The sequence below is a fragment of the Bacillus rossius genome, chromosome 1 (genome assembly GCF_032445375.1).
Source record: "Bacillus rossius redtenbacheri isolate Brsri chromosome 1, Brsri_v3, whole genome shotgun sequence".
NCBI classification, from domain to species: Eukaryota; Metazoa; Arthropoda; class Insecta; order Phasmatodea; family Bacillidae; genus Bacillus; species Bacillus rossius.
In genome coordinates this window covers 102,129,232-102,150,240 of record NC_086330.1, presented here as the reverse complement: position 1 = coordinate 102,150,240, position 21,009 = coordinate 102,129,232, and the positions used below count along the sequence as shown (strand labels likewise).

The 21,009-nt window shown below is 40.7% G+C and overlaps 1 protein-coding gene across 1 annotated transcript in view; it reads right to left on the bottom strand.

The window, feature by feature from the left end:
• Positions 1-21,009, bottom strand: part of LOC134532775 (uncharacterized) — a 52,080-nt gene that overhangs the window by 7,043 nt on the left and 24,028 nt on the right. The window contains exons 3-5 of the mRNA XM_063369656.1: positions 8,869-9,125; positions 8,171-8,354; positions 445-614 (exon numbers count right to left, since the gene is read on the bottom strand). Coding sequence (XP_063225726.1) covers positions 445-614; positions 8,171-8,354; positions 8,869-9,125 — 611 coding nt within the window. The remainder of the gene's footprint in view (positions 1-444; positions 615-8,170; positions 8,355-8,868; positions 9,126-21,009) is intronic.

Genomic DNA, 21,009 nt, shown 5'->3' with positions numbered 1-21,009 from the left:
CCATTCACTATGGGACTCTTTGGGGCCGAAATGCCGAGGCTCGGCAGTCAAACCCCCCAGAAAGGTTTCAAACGCATATGCTTTTGCCCGAAGATTCAGCCAATACACCATTTCAGGTCCCATACATGCAATTGAGAATGCACTGTGGCAGGGATGCGCCCAGCATTGTCCTCTTCAGTTAAGGGGATGCTATGATCAGAGGTTGAGGCTACCCATCCCAACATGGTCACCACGATTCGCCTGCAACAGCGGTGCCCAAGTGGAGGCAGAGGATTGCCACTTGGTGCGGAGAGGCTATATGTTCACATCCTTTCACCCATTCCGTGAAACTGTGGGATCATGTCTAGGATACTAGAGTCGACAACAGCTCCGGCCCCTCAAGGGACAATCACCTTCTCCGCAGGGTCAGATCCACTCCCGCCAGTAATTGACAGTACATCTTACGTGTTAAAGTATTTGAGCAGCACGGTGAACAAGTCCGCAGCATCCTGCTCAGCACGATGAGACTCGTCCCGCCAGCCAACGAACCGCCCATACAGATGCTGCAGGGAGTACTTCTGGATGGACTTGTCGCTCCGGAACACAGCGTTTGAGTCACAGAACCCGACAACCACCTGCAAGTAAACCAGAAAGAGCATCTCATTGCAGGCATCCTTTCAAACTGCGAAGATTGTAAACAAATGGGAAGTTTGCGACAAGGTTCGGGGTAGCATACAGGATGCGAGTCAAACATTCGTGAACTTCGTGAATCTCATGAACATGACCTCGTGTTCGCCAAGGGATAGTATCCGGCTTCTCATGTTCCCTTCGCTAGCTGGCACCCTTTCTGTGCCATTCCAACCACCTCAGTCAATCCAGCTTATTATGTCTTCCCCAATCAGCCCGTCACCCTATATCCCACCGCCTCCAAGGCAGTAGACTTTTAGTAATGGCTAAGCGCTGCATGTTAATAATGAACTGTACACTGGGTGGTTTGGAGACTCCTATTCTATACACTAGTCATTGGTATTTACTTAAACATAAGGCAAACCAAGTATTGGCACTGAAGGCCTCGTGGTTAGGAGATGCTTGGCTCATGTTATTATATACTGCTGTTTTGGTGGTATGGCATGCGATGTATGAGCCTATAGGATGCCTAATTATGGTAACATTAATTATTCGCATAACTTTCTTGTATAGAGTCTGTATTCGTATTAAGTATGATGAGTATGCTTGTGAAAAAAATAAAATAATGAACTATGATAATAATTTTTTTAAACTGTTTATATAATTACAGTTAATAATTACTTTTTTTGTACAGATTGATGGCTGAACCAAAAACTTAATTGACTGAATGTTGTGTATTATTTGAAAGTTTTTTTGATCGGTATTTTAGTATCAAAATGTGCCCGAGTGGAAAGTAATGAAGAAGAAAAATAATAAGTTTGGAACATTAATATTTAAATTGTACTATTTCTATTAATTTTTTTTGATTCCTCCCCTGGATTTATGGGTGATTTATAAAAATTTTCATGACGGAAGCCAAGATAAGTGCTGGCACTAGGTAATGAAAAAATAGGGGGCGGGGGGGAGATAGCAAAGTCCCCGAGGTTCTGGCATCAGGAAGGCCCGATTAAGTATCGAGATTTTTTTATTGCATTAGTTTACCCTCATAGAAGTGCGGAAATAGATGTATATTGCTAATATACATGTTGATGCAATACCCGCAGCTCACATTTACAGTTATGGCCATGGTAACATTTTGTCTTTAATTTTGTTTTTTTAAATAGTGTGATTTGAAAATTTGTACATTAGTAATAGGGGAGGGGGTTATACCAAATTATTTGCTTCTTAGGCCCTTAGTTTCTCTCGATCGCCCTGGCTAAGATGACCAACATGATGAGTTAGCTTTCTATCTGGTGACTGACAACAGGGGCGGTTACAAGGCCGGGCAAGCCGGGAACCGCCCAGGGCCCAGCATCTAGCAGGGATGTGCGTCAACACCTATAACTGACGCAAATGTATGTCAAATGCTGATCATTTGATTGTATACGTAAACATAATTTATTCGAAATTTAAAAACAGAATAGTATCGACACATCTGAAGAAAAATGAGGGAAATAATCATTAAAATTGAAGCAACAGGCTAGCTTAACATGCTATTAAAAGAGTGGATTTTTAAAATTATTCCAAAGGATGTCTCCGAAACTCCCCAATTCTCTGGCGGTTGTGTATTATAGCCCCGCAAAAGTAAATGGCTCAGGATCTAGCAAACTCATTGGAAATACTGTGCTCTAGTGAGGAACTAGTGAAGCAAAATTGTGACAGGCGCCAGTAAACTCTACCATACAAAAAGCGAATTCAATATGCGTGATGTTATATTTGCGGGATAAATATATTGTTACGAACGCGAGAGACCAGACCACGATGCCACGTTCGGAGCTGGCTGGCGGCTCTGCACGGCCACTGGCGCCGTGTCACGTGCCGTACACTGACTTATGGCATGTCACGCGCGCCTGGCCGGATTACAAGGGTCGTCGCTACACCCTCCCCCCTCCACCCCCGCACAGCGTCCTGCCTCGGCGCTGTTATCTATCGCTGAGTGACCATGGGAATTCCGCGGGTGGCCGTGTGGAGTAGCGAGAATAAACACCTGTTTTCTCGATGTTTCGGGCGTCGGGTCTGCCCGGGATGACGCGACTCTTCACATCCGCTCTCGTCGGCTCGAGAAGGGCGCCTCAATTACTTAAGCAGCTACGCTGGCCTCCGCGTGAATGCCGTGAGTGCCGCGAGTTTCTCAGCGTCTGACTAAGCCTAAATAGTATATAATAGTTCATCCGGGGACTGGGTTCTGGGTGTGGAGCCGTGGAGCCGTGGAGCCTACCGCCATCTTGGATTATGTCATGGTGGCCATCTTAGATGACCTTGCAATAATGTTTAATTTTATGTAAAAATTATTAATACAATGAATCATGCTCAAAATCCTAAAATAGACTTAAAATCCCCAACTACCAGCCTCCAGTAAGCCATTATGACCACCATCTTGGAAATTTGTATTTGTTGACCCATAAATTTGGAAAATGTTCTAATGTTCATCGAAAAAATCACTCATTAATTAACTGATTAAATCGATGCTTGGGCAATGCACAAAATAAAGTAATTTAATTTAAAATACCGCAAAAGTGACAGGTTCGAGAAATAAATTACCACAAGTTCTTTTACAAACATAAATATTATTACATAAATTCTACACTACTACAAGTACAAAAAAACACAGGCAAATACTTAAGAAATGAGCAATTCTCGATTCAAACAGTCTTCATAGAGTACGAAGTAAGTCTTTGACATATCTTGAAATGACATTTCAGTTTATCAGGTCGACTCATTGGTACACCAAATTTTTCACATAGAGAAGAATTATCGATTTCATTAAAAGGACAGTGGTATATTTCATGTCGTTTTTCACTTGGAATAATTGCTAATGTTTGCCACAAAATATACAGCTTGATTCTTATGAAGGTTCAACCCGTCCTTTACAAAACCACATGTGTCGTTTTAATCTTCCATTGTGTAAAAACTGACTACAACACCTGATATTTAATATGTTCAGAGTTATTTTTACAATTGTGTATTACATAATCACGTAATTTCAAGTTTTTGATTTTGTCACAGTACGTACAGTTGGGTGATGGAATACCGTTGGATGCTGATTCCTTTATCAATGTTACTGGCACTGTTGACAACCATTATAACACCGCTGAAATGTTAACTTCAGAAGCCTTCGAGGTCTGCTCTGTGGAAGATGTTGTACGCATCGAAATCTCCTGCTGTGCTGAGAGAGTAGGTGTAGCTGTTGACGACGTTGTCATCGGGCTCTGCACTGTTGATGGTAGACCTTACATCCAGATCGGTGTTAATAATGGTAATGATGCCACCGAGTTCTCAAGAATAGCTAGATACTGGTCTATTATGTTATGCAAGTCTAACTATCCGATCCGCACGACACCGCGGCCAGAGGTGGACTGGCTCGTCGACTCTGGTTCCAACTGGCTCGTCGACTCCGGTTACAACTGGTTCGTCGACTCCAGTTACAACTGGTTCGTTGACTCCGGTTCCAACTGGTTAGCATGTCACGGAATCAGAAACACGGGTTTCCAACTGGCCATCTTCTGCACCGACGACAACTCCGACGAGACATGGTCGATGATGTCCATGACCACATCTGCGCCTGGGCTTTGCCTCAGTGCTAGTTGGAACAGATTCACGGCCTGAACTTCGACGACGAGACGCATGTCGTTTGGACGTCTGCGTAGAAGCATCACAGGTCGCAACAGGTTGCAACATGACCATATTTGGTGTTGCACATTCAGACGAGGCGACTACCTCAGCGATGCTAGCAGGAAGGATTGTGTGTGGTCTCATGTGATAGACGGCACAGTTTCTAGGTTCGCAACAATCTAATAACTGCTGATTCGGTTCGTAGGACACAGGAAAGTGCGCAAACCGCCAATGCTGAGCGCCTCCATCACTGGTTTCCGTATATGTACGTAGATACTCGACATCCCAGTAGCTGTACTCGACACTGCTGAAGCTAGGTCTTACGCTCACGTACACATTAGCAGGATGAAACGTAAACATATTCTTGCAGGTCGAACGACAACTGAAGGCACGAGCGGATGCACGCCTTTTATATATGCAGGCTCCTACTAACACTGTGTGTGCCATTTCTGCATTAACTGCGAGTTTGTACAGGCACATACTCGTTCAAACTTGTCACGTGGCTGCACATCATAAATTGCACTAAGCTTGCGTAGAGAAGGATAGCTACAGTCGATCTGTAGGTCTACGATTTCAACTGTCGCATCACACAACTTGCTCAGCCATTTCTTCCGCTCAGGTCCAGCAACGTAAATTATTTCGTTTTGAAATAATAAATCTTCAAGAGTGTTTTTCACTTAGTGGTATGGAATATTACCTTCGTCCCACTCCAGACCATGGTAGTATTTACATAACCATTCATTCGTATGTTTAGTAACTAAATTAATATCTCAAACGAATCAGTATTTATGTCAGAATTTTCACAAGATTGTCTCTACAATTGTACGATGCAAGCCGATCGTGAAGTATCAGACAAAAAGCATAGGTGTTTGGTGGAATATTTCCACTAGTCAATATCTCGATCCTACAGTCGATGATGTTTGAATTTATTCGATCATCCTGTTTGGAAACGTCAAACACCATTAATGGAGCCTTGTTCTTGAAACTTTCGGGACTCAGTATCGGTGACTGTCTGCGCCCATAGTATGCTTGCTGAAACTTGGCATACATTTGATAAGCGAGAAGAAATATTCCGTTTTCAACGTACGTTGTCGACGTACGGATAACTTTCACTGTTTAAAAATATTTTTACATTGCGTATTTGACAGTTATCGAATACGGAGCGACTTACTCCTGCATTGAGCTGTCTCCCGGTTTGAAGCCCCTACGATGATGTATCTTGGCTTTTCCGTAGCGAAGCTGGACTTTACTGTCCAATTAATACGTTGACTATGAGGCAAGCCAGGATAAGTTTCCAGGCTCCATGACCGGAATGGCACATCGAAGTTCTTGCCATTTTCTATGTTCTTCAACATCTTGACTCGTTCAACGGTGCTCACTTGGATGTGGGGCAGCATCCGCTCGATATACTGTAGTGTTATCGAGACATCTTGAGGGTTTTCTGCAGCAGCGACAATTCCATTAATGTGCGTGTTGGCTAGAAGCAGTACGAGCTCTTGTTTCGAATTAATGATTATATGCTTGTAGTCCTCAGCGAATCCAAAAAGCATGGACAGAGTAACACAAACTTCGAACTTTCCTTCGGCATAAACAGGAAGTTTATATTCATCCTCGAGAGCCCAACCGGCTATCTTTGCAGCAGACAGTTCATTTGGCGTGAGCGAAAGGTAATTTTTCATAGCAGATGTTATGCCTACATCTCTCGTCTGGTCTACCTCGACGCCATTGAGTACATATGTAATGCGTTCGATTAGGTGAAGAATACCATTGCAGGATGTTGACGTCGTTGTCGGATGCGTGCCATCCGCTTTTGTCAGCGAGCCTCTTATACGTAGAAATGACTGCGAAGGTAAAGTGCAGATATCTTGGTGCTGTACAACAATGCGTACTTCTGATGGTAGTGCGTACGGTTCGAGCAGGAAAGGCTGGTACTCGTGCAATTCCATTTTCGTAATGCTGTCATCAAAAATGACCGGATCTTCCACGTTGAGGATTTCGTTGTCCATATTTATTCGGCACTTGTCCAATACTAAGAAGATACTTTATGCTGTCAGGTGTTAATGCACCGATGTCTGATAGAGAACTGTTCTTATTCACACCAATGCGATTTCTTTTAAAACAGTTCGGTTTTACGAACTTTATGCCCATCGCTTCAAGTGCAGACATAATGTAATATCTTCGTCTTGAAAATTCACCAATCGTTCTCGCTGGTCAACGATTCTGACGACTACTTCGTGTGCGCACTTCACGACGACTGGAACGTAAATGATACTTTGCGGTACTTCGACCAATTTATATCCTGGCGGGACCATCGGCGAAAACTCGTGCAGCATGTTGCTTAGTCTTCCGTTGAGATACGTTCCACTTGCAAATTACAGTTTATTCTTATGTCATTCACAGGCAAAATGTTTACTGCGCGTGTAGATTCGTACGTTCTTCCTGTATCATACACCTTTGATTCGAATCCGAGCATCCTACCTATGGTTCCAGGTTTCGTAAAGTCGACATTTTCACTGCATGTTAGAATGCTATTTGAGTGTTTCGATTTCCACGCAGTTGAAAGTCTACATCATGTGGTAACATTTCTCTGATGTAATTTGCAATGTCGTCAATTTCGTAAGAGCCAATAGGTATTTCATGAACCGTCCCATCATTTTTTAGGAAGCAGATCTTGTAATTTTCTTCGTCGATATTCGGTATGGCATTATACGTTTAAAAATCTACGAGTCCGATACACCATTCACCGTCTAAATCCAGGGGCGGGAAATGAACCGCCCACAGCTCTGAAGGTCAAATTCAAGGTAAAGATCAAAGTTCAAGGTCAAGGCCATCCAAGATGGCCGCCGTTACCTCACAATCCAATATGGTGGACCGACAATCCCAATCCACAGCCTGAAGCCTGTCCCAGTAGCTCCTATTATATACTACTATAATGCAATGGAGTAGGACTAATATATGTTGCCTCAAATCATGTTATGGAAATGGGACTGGTGTTGTTAGTACACTTAGGTTCATGTGTCCCATCAGAAGCCATACCTTTAAACCTTTCTTCCTTCCACCATGGTCGAAAACTTGTTTTCCTCTGTTACTATTAATGGGGACCCTGTGCCTCGGCTGAAACTGCGCTGCACTGTTTGGAAAACAACATTCTTCACGAGAAAATTAAAAAAAAAAACTATATTTGGCTTTATCTTTGAAATTATCTTTGAAAGATTTGTGCAATGGGAGTGCATGACTTGATGTAAGCTTTTGGACATACGCCATTTATTAGCACATGTACCTATGTCTGTAGAAGAAAACTACAAAAATAAAACACAAATGAAGCAAAAATTGCTGTTGTCAGGATTTAACACCACACAATACTCCACAACAGGAATATGGTCAACAAACAAAGGCTCGCACAGTCGTCACTCTAGGCAAAGGTTAATATCGCTCCGTCTGATCTTTGAATATATATACTGTATAGAAGTCGCCAGCCCAGGTTAAAATTTCTAATACGGTTTTGAGGAAGTTGGTTAATTCACCGCCGCAATCGCCACCATCTCTAGGGCATCGACTTGTGGTGGTCCCTAGCGGACAAGTGTCGAACTCTTCAAACACCCCTTCTCCTCCCGTTGAACGTCCTCGAGCTGCAGAGAATGATGGGTGGGGGGTGCGGGGAATGACAGCGGGCGACAGTGCTGCACTCTAACGTGTAAATAACAACTAAGACGATACAGGGCGTTACGGCAGCGCACTGCAGTGGTGAAGTTCCCAGGCTGCTTATCATACGCTTCAGAAAAACGTAGAGTAAATCCTATCCGCTCGCGACTTCTATACAGTATATATATTCAAAGGTCTGATGAACCTGCAGAGTTACCGCGGAGTGTAGTGCTACCTGGGAAGGGTGGGGGCCACGACCGGCAGCACGCACCTGCGCGAAGTGCTCGGCGAGGCCGGTCCGGCGCAGCGCCAGCAGCAGCACGGGCACGTCCAGCAGCACGGCGCCGTGGCTGACGAGCACCAGCCCCGCGCCCGCCCCGCGCAGCTGCCGCAGCCACGCCACGAAGCGCAGCAGCGCCGCGCGCTCGGGCAGCGCGTCCAGCCGCTCGCCCGACCTGCCGCATCCCCGTGTCCCCCGTGTCTCAGTCTACTGGCACGTCATGTCGCAACGCAGAGACGGTTCCATACGTTCATTTGCCCTTCAGTGCCATCGACACCAACTTTCAACAAAAAAAAAAAAGGATAATAATAGCAGCGGTGACGACAAATCAGCTGGTTTTCTTATATAGCACACCAATGATGGCGATGAAGATGGTGATGGGAATAATGGTGATGGTGGTAGTGGTTTGCTCAGTCCGGAGGCTGTTAATGGATCCCTAGCTGTTGCCATGGTGAGATGATACTGCCACAGCCTTCCGCTGTATGGAAGCGAATTAACAACAAAGCGCCTAGTTCTCAACCCTGGAAGTTAATTTTTCAAATATTTCCCGGACCAGGCCGGAAATCTATCCTGAGGCCTGGGCACTAGCCACCTTTTTATAATTTCCAACGCCAAAGAAAAAACCATCCGAGATGTATGCCGTGAGTGTATAAGATGCGAATGGACAGGAATGCGGGAGGGGAGAGTACCTGGTGTCCAGCAGAGCCCGGGCGCAGCCGCGGCCCTCCACGCGCAGGCCGGTGAGCGCCTCCGCCCCCGCGCCCACGCGCCTCGTGGGGGGCAGCACGTAGCAGGAGAAGCTGGACGCGGGGGGCGCGGGGCCCGCACACGCCGCCAGCTGCAGCATCTCGGCGTGCAGGTCGAGCCCCGTGCACTCCAGGTCGAAGCACGCCCAGCGCAGCTGCCCGGCCCCCGCCTCCAGCAGCTCCTCGCGCGGCGGCAGCATCTGCGGCGCACTCTCCTCACTTCACGTCGTGCAACAATTAACAAAAGAAAAGAATTTGAAAGCATAGAGTAGCCTAACGGTTCTATTTTAACTTCCCCCCTCCCTGCATGAGTTCCTGATAAAACAATAAATTTGTTGTGTGCAAAGAAAGTTGTGTCGCTGTGTGCCGACCGGCCAGACACGGGAAGTTATTATACCTCACGTCGTGGAGAACGTAAGGACTCGTCATTGCCCGAGGTGACTCGACCTTCCCCGTGGACATCCCACTTCACCACTTCACGCGGTACGGCTCCACCCTCGAATTATGGTATTTCACCATTCGCGTCATTAGTTTCGTTCAAGGACGAATTCGTACTAATGTGTCACCGTACAGCATGCGTCCGAATACGACAGACAAACTTCGGCTGCAGGTTCATCACAAGAAATTAAGTTGAAAACATAATTACGAATTATGTTCTAAAGTGCTTCCCGAGGCTAGTATGCGCTTAAATTGAAGCTGGTTTTTAATAATATAGAAATTTAACATGGAACACTAAATTCGTGGTTATACGGAATGCCGTTTACAAATGCTCAAGTGAACGGTTACACGGCAGTTGGTGTGTTCAACTACATAACTGATTGTCTACTGTCATCGAATGAAAGTGTTGCGGATCCTATTTATTTTGTATTAGGAAATGTTTTTTTTTAATTGGTTGTACGGTAATGTAAGCAGAGATGGAAAATTAATCTGCGTTTTTTTTTTACTTAATTATATAAGTCACTTTACAACGTAAGAACAGTTGAAACAGTTAACGTCGTTAGCAGAATAGGATTTAAAACAAAATGATTCCTGTCAAACAACATTTGTAACAGAATATGTTGGTTAAAATTTTTAGTTTGTTTTAGGGCCTTTTTTTTGTAATCAATGGCGTTTACGGTCATTCCCGAGTTCTTTTTTTTTCTGTTGCAGTCGCTAAAATATTACACGAACATGTGCAAGGAACATTCTCCATCTTACGTTTACGCTCAAAACTCAACAGCCAATCAGAAGCTTATGTAGAAGAGATGTCGTTCTGAACTACTTTGCCAACCTGTTTAGGTTGAATGAGAGATGGCATCGAACGGAACATGTTCAGACTGTGTGTAACCATACTCTAAAGTTGAACATGTTAACCTGAAGTAGTACGCTTGTAACCGCACCTTATGCGTCTTGATAATTTTTGATTGTATAAATTTCTACTAACTATCACTGCAAAACCTGTTGCTGTCGTAATTTAATTTCACTGAAATAATTTTTATTAACACTTCTATTTTCCGACATTTTCTTCTAGCTTGTTGTTACCACTAAATATTTTTATCTTATTTATAAAAATGAATGTGTGTGTGTTCGTCTTCTATGCGCTCACGCATCGTTCATCCGATTGAGTTGAAACTTTGCACACTTGACCTTCGAAACCAGGGGAAGATCACTGTCTAGGTTAAATTTAGATAAAACAAACCCTTAAAGCATAGTTTAATTATTCTTGGTGAAATATCGCCATTCCATCGTCGTAGTACAGACTAACCACGAAATAATGCGGGTAATTAAAAGTAGTTCACTTGGCACGAGACAGAGCATGTGCGTTGCATGCAACCGGCGAACTAACGATATCGATATTGGACTATGCGAGCGCACTCTAAACAGTAATCAACTTAACCAATTATGAATGTACTGCAGATAAAGACTACAAGATTGAAAACGTCTTTGAAAGAAACTTTTCACAACACCAACTTCGTATTTCTGTTAATTAAATAAGAAACCGGTAATATCCTAACAAATAATGGTTTTCTTCTTTAAAATACATTGTGGTATACGGGGAAAAATGTTAATGGGCTACATTTTAAACTGAAAAAAAAAAAATACGTATATCTTATTATTGGCAGGAACATAACAGTTGACCGTATTGGACGGGAAATCGTCGAAATGGTAATTACCGCACCGTCTAGATAAGATTCTGATTAAACCAATCCTAAAGCAGAATTTATTTATTCTTGATAAAATTTCGTCATTGCATTGATAACTCATCGTTCGTCCGATCTCTATGAAATTTTGTACGTTCAACCTTTGAAACCATTGAGGTATTGGTCTATAGAATGGTTGTCTGTTCTGTATTACCTGATATAGTAGATGTATAAAGGTTAATATGCTATAAATTTGTTTAATAGCTTGAAAAGAACAAGCTAAAAGCATCGTAAATATGCCATCATTTAGTGAATATTGCTAAATAAACATACTAATACATCTGCAAGAAATTAGGGTTGAACTTCATTATAATCAAAAATGGTTTTGCTATGCAAAAGCAAAAAAAAAGGGGGGGGGAGGGTAAGAGGTCGTTAAAATTTTGAATTAAAGTATTAAAATGGCAAAGAATGTATACACCAACTCCGTTACTTCTTACCTCCATATTTAAAACACGAGGAAGGTAATTGTTCAGGTGAGATTTAGATTATACCAAACCTTAAAGCAAAAATTAAGGTGGCGCGCGAGTAGTATCCAATAGTTACCATTGAGTACTTTAAGTCAGTTCCTCTTTTCTATGGTCTGAATAATAATGGTAGCGTGCGAGTCGAGAGAGAGATAGAAAGAGAAAAAGAGATAGAAAGAGAGAGAGAGTGACGGAGTGAGATAGAGAGGGATAGAGAAATACAGAGTAATGGAGAAGTATATTGATATAGGTATGTACAGAGAGGTATAGAGCTATATATATATATATATATATATATATATATATAGAATGATATATATAGATATATATTAAGAGAAATATAAATAGATATACCTTGAGGTTATTGTAAAATAAAGAGATAAAAATAAAGGGTTAGAGATTTAGAGAATTATACAGCTATATTTATATAGAGATAAACAGAGATATATAGATAAAGCTAGGTAGATTGAGAGATATGGAAATATGAATATAGAGATAAATTGATATTAAGAGAGATATAAAGTTACAGAGAGATGAAGAGATAGATGGAGCGAGATGCTTTGTATGTGTGTACAAACTTTTAAAAAATTACAAAAAGGTATTGCAACGCATGCTGGGCATTAGTTAGTTTCAAATAAATAATTTCATGACAGCGACAAATTCGCGCTAGTAGTAGAAGTTTGTTCAGCTAAACATATGCAGACGCTCAGTAGTCCATCTTTAAAAACTTTTATTATTTGCAACAAAAAAAAACATTGTTTAGCTCCAACTTCAAAGGAGTATTTGAAACTTAAGTAAGCCACAAGTCTTCATTTTTTGTGAAGAGCCTACAGCCGAAGTATGTCGGTCTAATTACGCTCATTCCGTATGAGCCGAGCCTGTATAAATGTTACATGCTATTTCTTATTTGTAAAAGCGTCCAAAACAATTCAAGGTCAAAACTTGTTATTTGAATAACTGCGTCATGGATCTCTCTAGAAGTGAATACTGTGTTTCTAGAGCTGGGCAAAGCGACATAGGGAGACACTAGTCTGGCTACAGCTAGCAGACGTCAACACTATCAGAATTGCCAACTGTTTACTTACACGCTAATGTACCGCCGGAATCTCGTAGCACAAATAGAGACGATAAAGCTGGTATTTCGCAATCTTGTTTCTAATGCACTCTTGCTGTCATGACTTTTGTTAACAATTTTATTCAAAAAAAAAATATTTGTGTACAATGTGTTGTTTAAAGGTTTTCCCCATAGCTGTCTATATATTGATTTTTTTTAAACAGTAATCTTAGACATAGTTCTAACATACACAGCTCAATACCGGTCACTGTCTGTAAATCGTGGAAAACACCGCGTTCAGCGCTCCTAGCGAAAGTTGATTCAATACCAGCTTAAAAGCAGAATATTGATAGTAGCGAAACGCGATACAAATTCAGAAAATGATAGTATATTTATCTATAATGAATCTGTACAAATATTTTTGCAGCTCTATTATGCCCTGTGATGATTGCAGTGTGGAGAAAAGTGTGTTCATTTTAAGCCTGTTTTGTACATGCGTGTGTTCTTGCAGTATATGTCACGACATTAAATCTACATTTAAATCAGTATGGATCTCGTAAAATTAACCAGGTGTAAGGAAAAGCAAGAAAAAATGGTGCAATGTACGTTTTTTTTTATAATTATCGAGTCGAGTCCAAAATAATGATGAATTATTGCATACTTAACTGCCTTGAAAACAAAGCAAGTGTGACAGAGCATGAAAACTACAGATAATTATGGTTGCATACAAAAATAAAATGTTAAATTAGCATATTTTTTGGTAATTTGTTTGTAAAGAAGTGAGTGCCGAACATAAAGCTAGGTAAGCATGAGTTCCAGCACTTTTTTTTTTTTTTTCAGTCTGTAATGTTTACTCTGTTAAAGTATAAATACATATAACTAAATCACTGTATAATCAATAGGAGATACAAAAAGTTTTTAAAGATAAATATGTATTAGTTTTTCAGACATCATTAGGTCTATTTATGGTATATGGAATGTCTAAGAGGATAAAAATATTAAAATAGTTTGGTTAGGAATTCTATAAAAACAGACATTTAACAACAATATTTCTCTTAGCTATCAGTTTAAGTAATTTTTCCTTAAGTTCCCACAAGATTGTTTACTCAACAATTTGGAGACATTGCAGTGTAACTCACTGACGCTATAATCAAACGTTTAGAGCTTGGACAGCTAGGATAATGAATCCAGGTTCTTTTGGCGCTACCAGATTAGTAAAATAATCTCCAGTTTCCACTATCTTTGAAGATTAAGATACTGATAATGCCAGTTCATTCGGGGGATTATTCAGAATACCGTATAATCCAAAGATTAATGCAAGGACTAACAAAAGGGCCGGCTCCAGGGCAATCGCCCAGGGCCCCGCGACTGTCGGGGCCCCGCGCCCGTGTTTTTCATTTTTATTTATTTTGGTTTGCCTAGTGTTCCGTTGAAACTACGGACATTAATGGGAAAAGGAATATTAACCTTTTATTTTCTTGTAACTTAAGGTGCTGGTCAGTACCTATTTAAATTCATGATTTCGTATTAGAAAAACTTTAAAAGATTTTATTGCAAAGTACATATAATGAAATTTGATCTTAAGCGTTTATAAAACTGACCCGAGGATAATTTACCAGTAAATAATATCAAAATATCTTAAGATAAATTAGCAAAACCATTGTTGAAATTTAAGTACCATGTTTTGTTAAAAAAGTTTGAAAGAGTAATATATATATTTTTTAATTTGTTCGAGGGAGAGCCTCCATAAAAATAAATAGCCCAAGCCCTCTCAAAGTCTAGGGCCAATACTGAAGGGAATAACAGGTGGGAAGTTCGCGTTATTTCTAAATGGTCATCTGTACTGGTCGCTGATTATAGCGATCCCACCATGGGTCATCGAGAGAAACAAAAGTGCCCGGGGACATATAAATCCCCCCCCCTCCGCATTATTAAATGTTATGTTACAAATTTTAAAACAGGCGCAGGCGGGTACCTACCACCGCGACCCGCCTATCCCTGCAGCATGGCAGGGTTCAACCTGAGCCGCAAGCCACCACGTGGAGCCCGCTCAAGGCATTGGGGCCCGCCCAAAGAAGTTTCACTTCAAAAGTATAAATAATGTAAACGTTACTGTGGCCACACCTGTAAACATGATCTGCGCTTATCACACAATTTGTAAGGTTAAAAACAATTAATTATATCAGCAATAGACTTAATTTTCGCACTAGTATCAGGGTAAACACACGCATTAAAAAAAATCTTGAAACTCAACTCTCGTGATGGCGTTGTGCGACTGTTCATGCGCTTGTTCGTGACGTAAAAACTTGTACAATCTAAACAATCAAACCTAAAATGCGCAATTTTGATGATTCAAAGAAGAATTTAATGAAGTAATTAACCGACAACCAACTTCATGCACATTCTTATAGCAGACCTCGAGTCAAATTACGTTTGGCAACGGCCAAGTAAACGGCAATTAAACAATTAAAAGTAAACAATTGATAACATAACATAGAACATGGTTCATGTGCAGAAGATTCGACCGCTATGATTTCAAATATGACATTGTCTTGACATTACGTTGCTCAGGTTGTAACTTCTTCAAAAAACAAATCATCGTAATTATCTAGATATATTATCCACGATAAATATGTTAGGATACATAAAATGTACTAAAAATGTTTTCAAGTTCTTCAAATACAGTTCAGAAAAAAATTGCTTAACCTATAATAAAATAATATAATTAATGATTTTAAAATTATTATTATTACAGATTAACGGTAAGCTGTTGGAGGAGGATAATGCTTTGGATATTTATTTACTTACACTTCTAACATGGGTTAGATTCATCGTGTATTTTCACTCGCTAAAATGTACATATTATAATTCAATAAACTGTAAACCAATTCTGCACAGGTGGTGTGCACTATCTGTGCATGGCCTGCTGCGCACTCGGTTTTGTTTTCTGATAGTGACCCCAGCTAAAGGTGTAGCCTAAGCTTCACAGATCGTCTGTTTCACGGCGGATAAGTACGAGTTCGTGCAACTTTGAAACTGTGCTTTTGGGGAACAAGACGTATTTTCCGCATTATGAATGTGGCTGACCTAAACCAAACAACCCCAACGAGAATAAAAAAGTTTATCGTCAAAATAATTACTTTTTTTAAGCGTGTAACAGAGGATACCAGGTAAAGGTCGTAAGTGAAGGACACATAACGTGTGCTTATGCTACGCGGCACTGAACGGCTTGTTCAACAGATCTGTCAGAAAGATGCGGCATAGCCCGAGCGCTGACGAGTTGCTGGTTATTACATAACAGAGAGCTCTGTAGCTTTGTCCGATGTTCGAGTAAGTGATTTAATATTTCCTGACTAAGGCTGGCTTGCACAGTCGTGACTTGAGGCAAAGTAAAGTATTTCTCCATTTGATTAACCTGGAAAGTTTTTGCTTGGATTTTACTTACCTGACTCTGCAAACGGCCCTGAGAATGTTAAAATGTGAAATATGTCTATTCACAACTGAAAATGTAATAATTTTTAACAAAACTGCGCGAGTCTCGTGTGGTGGGTTACGTAAACAAACGCATTTATGATTTGTTAAATAAACAGATTTAGACAGTTATGCTGGCTAACCGTAAGGCACTCATACGGATACGGATCCGTACGGTTAAGCTCGCTAATGCTCAGCTCTTCCGTCTACATTACTCCGTGCGACCAACAGAAACCTAGTATTTGGCTACGGAGGTAGCCATGTTTGTTTACATTTTAAATGCATGGAAAATTGTTTCGTGTACAAGCATGTATATAGTGTTACATCATTACTGTGTTGTTTATTTTTATTATATTTTATAATTCCTGGCCGTATGTTGTTTTCACAGATTATTTTATTAATTAAATTAATTTTGACGTGACAACGTCTAATAAATCGATGAACGCTGGCTGCACGGACGAAAAAGTGTCCCGTTACGCACATTGTTCCGTTACGCTGTGTCCCGTTACGCCCATTGTTCAGTTACGCTGTGTTCCGTTACGCTGTAGGCGAGTGCAGTAATAATACGTTATGTTACAATTGACTAAAAAATTATAGTGATTCATATAATTGATGATAGATATTTGATTACAGTTTATTTATATGAAAACTTGTTCATAATTATATTTAAACTTTATAGCTAAACGCCAGTTTTTAAAATTAATTACAAGTCATCTACACGTGAACTGTTTCGTCGACTGTTTATAGAGTGAAGTGAAAAGTTAATGTGATTTTCATTGCTTATTTCAACAACAATTTCGGCAATAAAGGTTAATTTTTCTTGCATTTGAAAAATCTGATTACTGGTACAATTTGAAGTATTTATTCTTTTATTATTAAACTAAAAATTATTCAATTTTATTCATTAAAGTATGCAATCATTTAATCAATGTTTTGTCATGACGTTGTCACGTTAAACTATCGTCCGTAAAACGACTTTACAGACAACCAATTTTTAATAACCATTAAGTTCACTCTAATTGGTTGCCTTTTTTTAAATTTATGTTTCCGTGCATTCTGGAAAAGGCATACACGTTAGTGAAATGTTCCTAGAGATCAGTCTCCGTTTCCGTGTCATCGTGAAGTGAAGGTAGGGGTTTTTGTCGCAGTGGCGGATGCAGGAATTTTTTCGGAAGGATGGGAGGATTTCAAAATATAATTTAAAAAAAAAATTAAACACTTGCATCAACACAAACATATTCCCAAGGGCGTAGGAACCGGGGGGGGACAGGGGGGACGTGTCCCCCTGAACTTTTTGGGTGGAGGGGACTGTCCCCCTCAACTTTCTAGACCGTGATATTTTTATTTTATAATATTATTCTGCCCAACTTTATTTGTAATTTCTTCACTCTCAAATTTTACCTTAAGGAAACAATAATAATTTTAACATCGTTGCATCCAGTGGTTAGATACAAAAACTGCTTAAAAAACTGCTTTTTAAAATCAAATTTTTCCGGTGGAGGACCCCCGGACCCCCCGTCTTAGTAAGAGGGGAATGGGTTTTATATGACATCAAAATCATTATTTGTCCCCCCCAACTTTATGAACACAACTACGCCAATGGGGGTGGGGTGAATTCGATTCAAGTTCCGGAGTGCGATGTTTTGATGTTCTGATTCCTGTGGATTGTCCACGGCCAGTGACTCTATACTCGCTGTGTTATCGCTGGTCGGGCCGAGCAGACGGCTGCAGCTCGAGGCGGCGCTCACCTCCAGGCCTGGGCTTCTTCTGCATCCATCTCCTTGCAGCGGGGAGTGTGGGTGGCCGGTTAGATATTGGTGTCACTCGCTGATTCGTTGATTTATTCACTTTAGCTTGGGCATTATTCCTTGATGCTTGCGTTAAAAAACAAAATATTGTGCACGAAATTTTGTTTTTACAAAAAGTAGTTTCCACTATAATGTAAAAAAAAATAATATTCTTTGGAGCAAATCGACAGAGTACTTTAGTTGCTAGCTCGCTTGCGACTGAACGCTAGTCGCGCCTACTACGCCTTTTAGCGTTCGCTGCCACGCGGTTTACGCCATTACGGGGGGTGCGGGGAGAGCGTTGGTGCCAGCGTTTCCCGTCGCCGTCAGAGGCTCGAGCGTATAGTTTGGCCGTAGCGGGCGTTTCAAAATATTCCATTTTCGTGTCGCCAAGATTCTGTCATCACGTTCATCGAATTCACCTCAAAACTGACATTTCTAGTGACACTAACAGTATTAGCCGTAGGCGACGTGGCTTCTCACACAGTAGCATACTGTCTTCACTGATATTTTGCACTTTTTTTCATAACTTCGGGGATGGATATACCCGTCACACGGTCATGCACGTGACCTGCCCAGATTATAAGCGGGCTCGCGCTGGAGCGACGCGAGGCGAGATAGCGTCGGACGCAAACCTAATCCTTGTTATCTCGGCGGCGTCGCCGAGACGAACGAAACGCGCGCGGCTTACAGGCGGCGAGCCCGTGTCGGAGCACGGAAGGTTGGCTCGGGGATTACCTCTAGGTCCGGCCCAGCGTGGCTTACCTCAGGGGCTGAGGCCGGATTTATAAACTACGCAAGGAACGCAAGGAAAGCAAGCCGTCACCAACACTACAACTTGGAACTGCAAAATAAATGATAACTAATTTCTTCCTCGGATTATTTTTTCCTTCACGAAAACGTGTGCGATAATCTTAAGAACGGGTTTATAAATTACGCAAGAAACGCAAGGCAGAGTCCAGTAACGACGTTTTCAAACGCAACACGCAAAAAACGCAATGCTAGCAACGTCCAACTTTCAACTTGCGTTTCGGCTCGTTTTTCCGCGTTCCATATTCGAAATGGAGTTTTACAAAAACTTTTGAAGACGCAGACTTTATTTGAATGGAAGGTCACGACGTTGTTTCTGTTATATACACGACGTTTTTACTTGTTAATCTTTGGCATAATGAAATAAAATAGCACTTTTATATCAAATTATTGACAGTTTAATATGTTTTATGATAAACATGAATTAACTTAATGAGTCTGGCAAACAAATTAGTCTTTTACTTTATTACACTTTAAAAGTTGTAGGGTTGGTAACGTCTAGCGATTTCCGTGCTTTATAAACGACCGTGATTTTCTTGTACTGATAGCGTGTTGCGTTATTGAGTCTTTGAGTTCCTTACCTAATAGTTTGATTAGAAACAGGTAACTTTTCACTTTGCTATAGTTTAATAAGTTAAAACTAGATAGTGTTATAAAAGGGAAATAGTAGCCTTATGTGTGCATGACGTCTACGTCTTATAAAAGTTTCGGAACACTTCACTTCGAATATGGACGGTGGAATAGCAAGCCGGAACGCAAAAAGTTGAAAGCTGGCAGATGCTTTCGGTTGTCTTTTTTGCGTGTTGCGTCCTTTATGAACGGGTGTTGAAATACGTCCTTCTTTGACTTTTTGCGTCTTGCATTTCTGGCTTAGTTTATAAACCCGGCCTGACACGAGACACGGACTGTGGTGCTCTTATCTGGAGCTAATTCCTCTGCTGATACCAACTTCGAAATAATTCTGGAATACCTGGAATCGCAATAGCGTGACGGGTGAGACGCGATGGAAATGAAATTATTTTCCAGCCAATCACGTTCTACAAATTTGTGACGTCACTGCGACCAAATTTCCGATTTCCATCGCGTCGCGGATGCGACGTTTTTAAAATGCGCGTCAGAATTTTGGTACTAATATTTTTCATTTTTTGTTTTGTTTTTACTAAATTATCTGTGAAATCTTAGAAATTTGCTCACTCAAAGTGATATTTTTTGAAAGAATGTTAAATTTTGTATTAAACAATTTTTTTTCCTTTAAATGTGTGTTTTAAAAAAACTTGTTAGTAATTGTTGGCTCTTGTATCTATGCTGCAAATGTAATGACCAGAATTCATTTATGTATAATATTTTTTGTCCCTCTGGTAAAAAAAAGATCACGTTGTCAATAATGTTCACCTTTATTTACGAAAGACGCAGGGATCTTCGTAAATTTACTCCTATCTTCGTAAGTTTACAGGAGTTGAGTTCACCCAGTGGCGACCCTACACTTAGCGGGGCCCTGAGCCACTTACTTCTGCGGTACCTTAATGTTTTGGAGAGGGTCCTTATAAGTAAGCCTGGGGTAAGGAATAGCCCCCAGAGATAGTGGTTTTACGGAGCCTTCCCCGGAAAATTAGAAAGAAAAAAAAACTCTTAACTTGTTAAATCAGCTTGGAACTTAAATTTCGACGATGTTTTTTCTTAAGAAAATTTTTTTCCTAATAAGTAATTATTATTTGGTAGTTTTATAAATACTGACGGTCAAAATCGGTGAAATCACGTCTTTATAGGGTAAAGCATCCTATTGTTGGCACAATACCATTTATTGGCACTCTTTAATTCATTTTGAAGTAATAAGCTTTGCAGTGTGCTGGCTGCACTGTTTCCTGTTTTTTCAGTGATGCCAACCTTTTGTTTATTACTATCGAAAGTTTCCACCACAAAACATTGTTAGTTAAATGGCCACTGTGCTGACAGTCAATTGCTGCACATGAAGCTACTAATTAACGATTTTTCTTAAAGGTAAGTTAAGAATAGTATATTCATTGAGTAGAATCATATAAGAAACATGGTTGATAAGACACTTGATGTTTGGTTTTTGTGTGAATGTATACTATGGCAGTTATTTGTGAAGTAAATGAAACTCATAACCACAAAAGTGTTGTTTTTGTAGGTATGCCAATTACTGGTACACAAATTTGCTTGATTTCCTTTTATTGGTTCTGGTGCCCATAACTGGATTATTTTTTTTATTAAAATATATAAATGTTTTCAGTAGGTAATTATAGTATGTATGGGGACACCGGTGGGTGGTGGGGGAGCCGGGGAGCCACGGCGGCCAT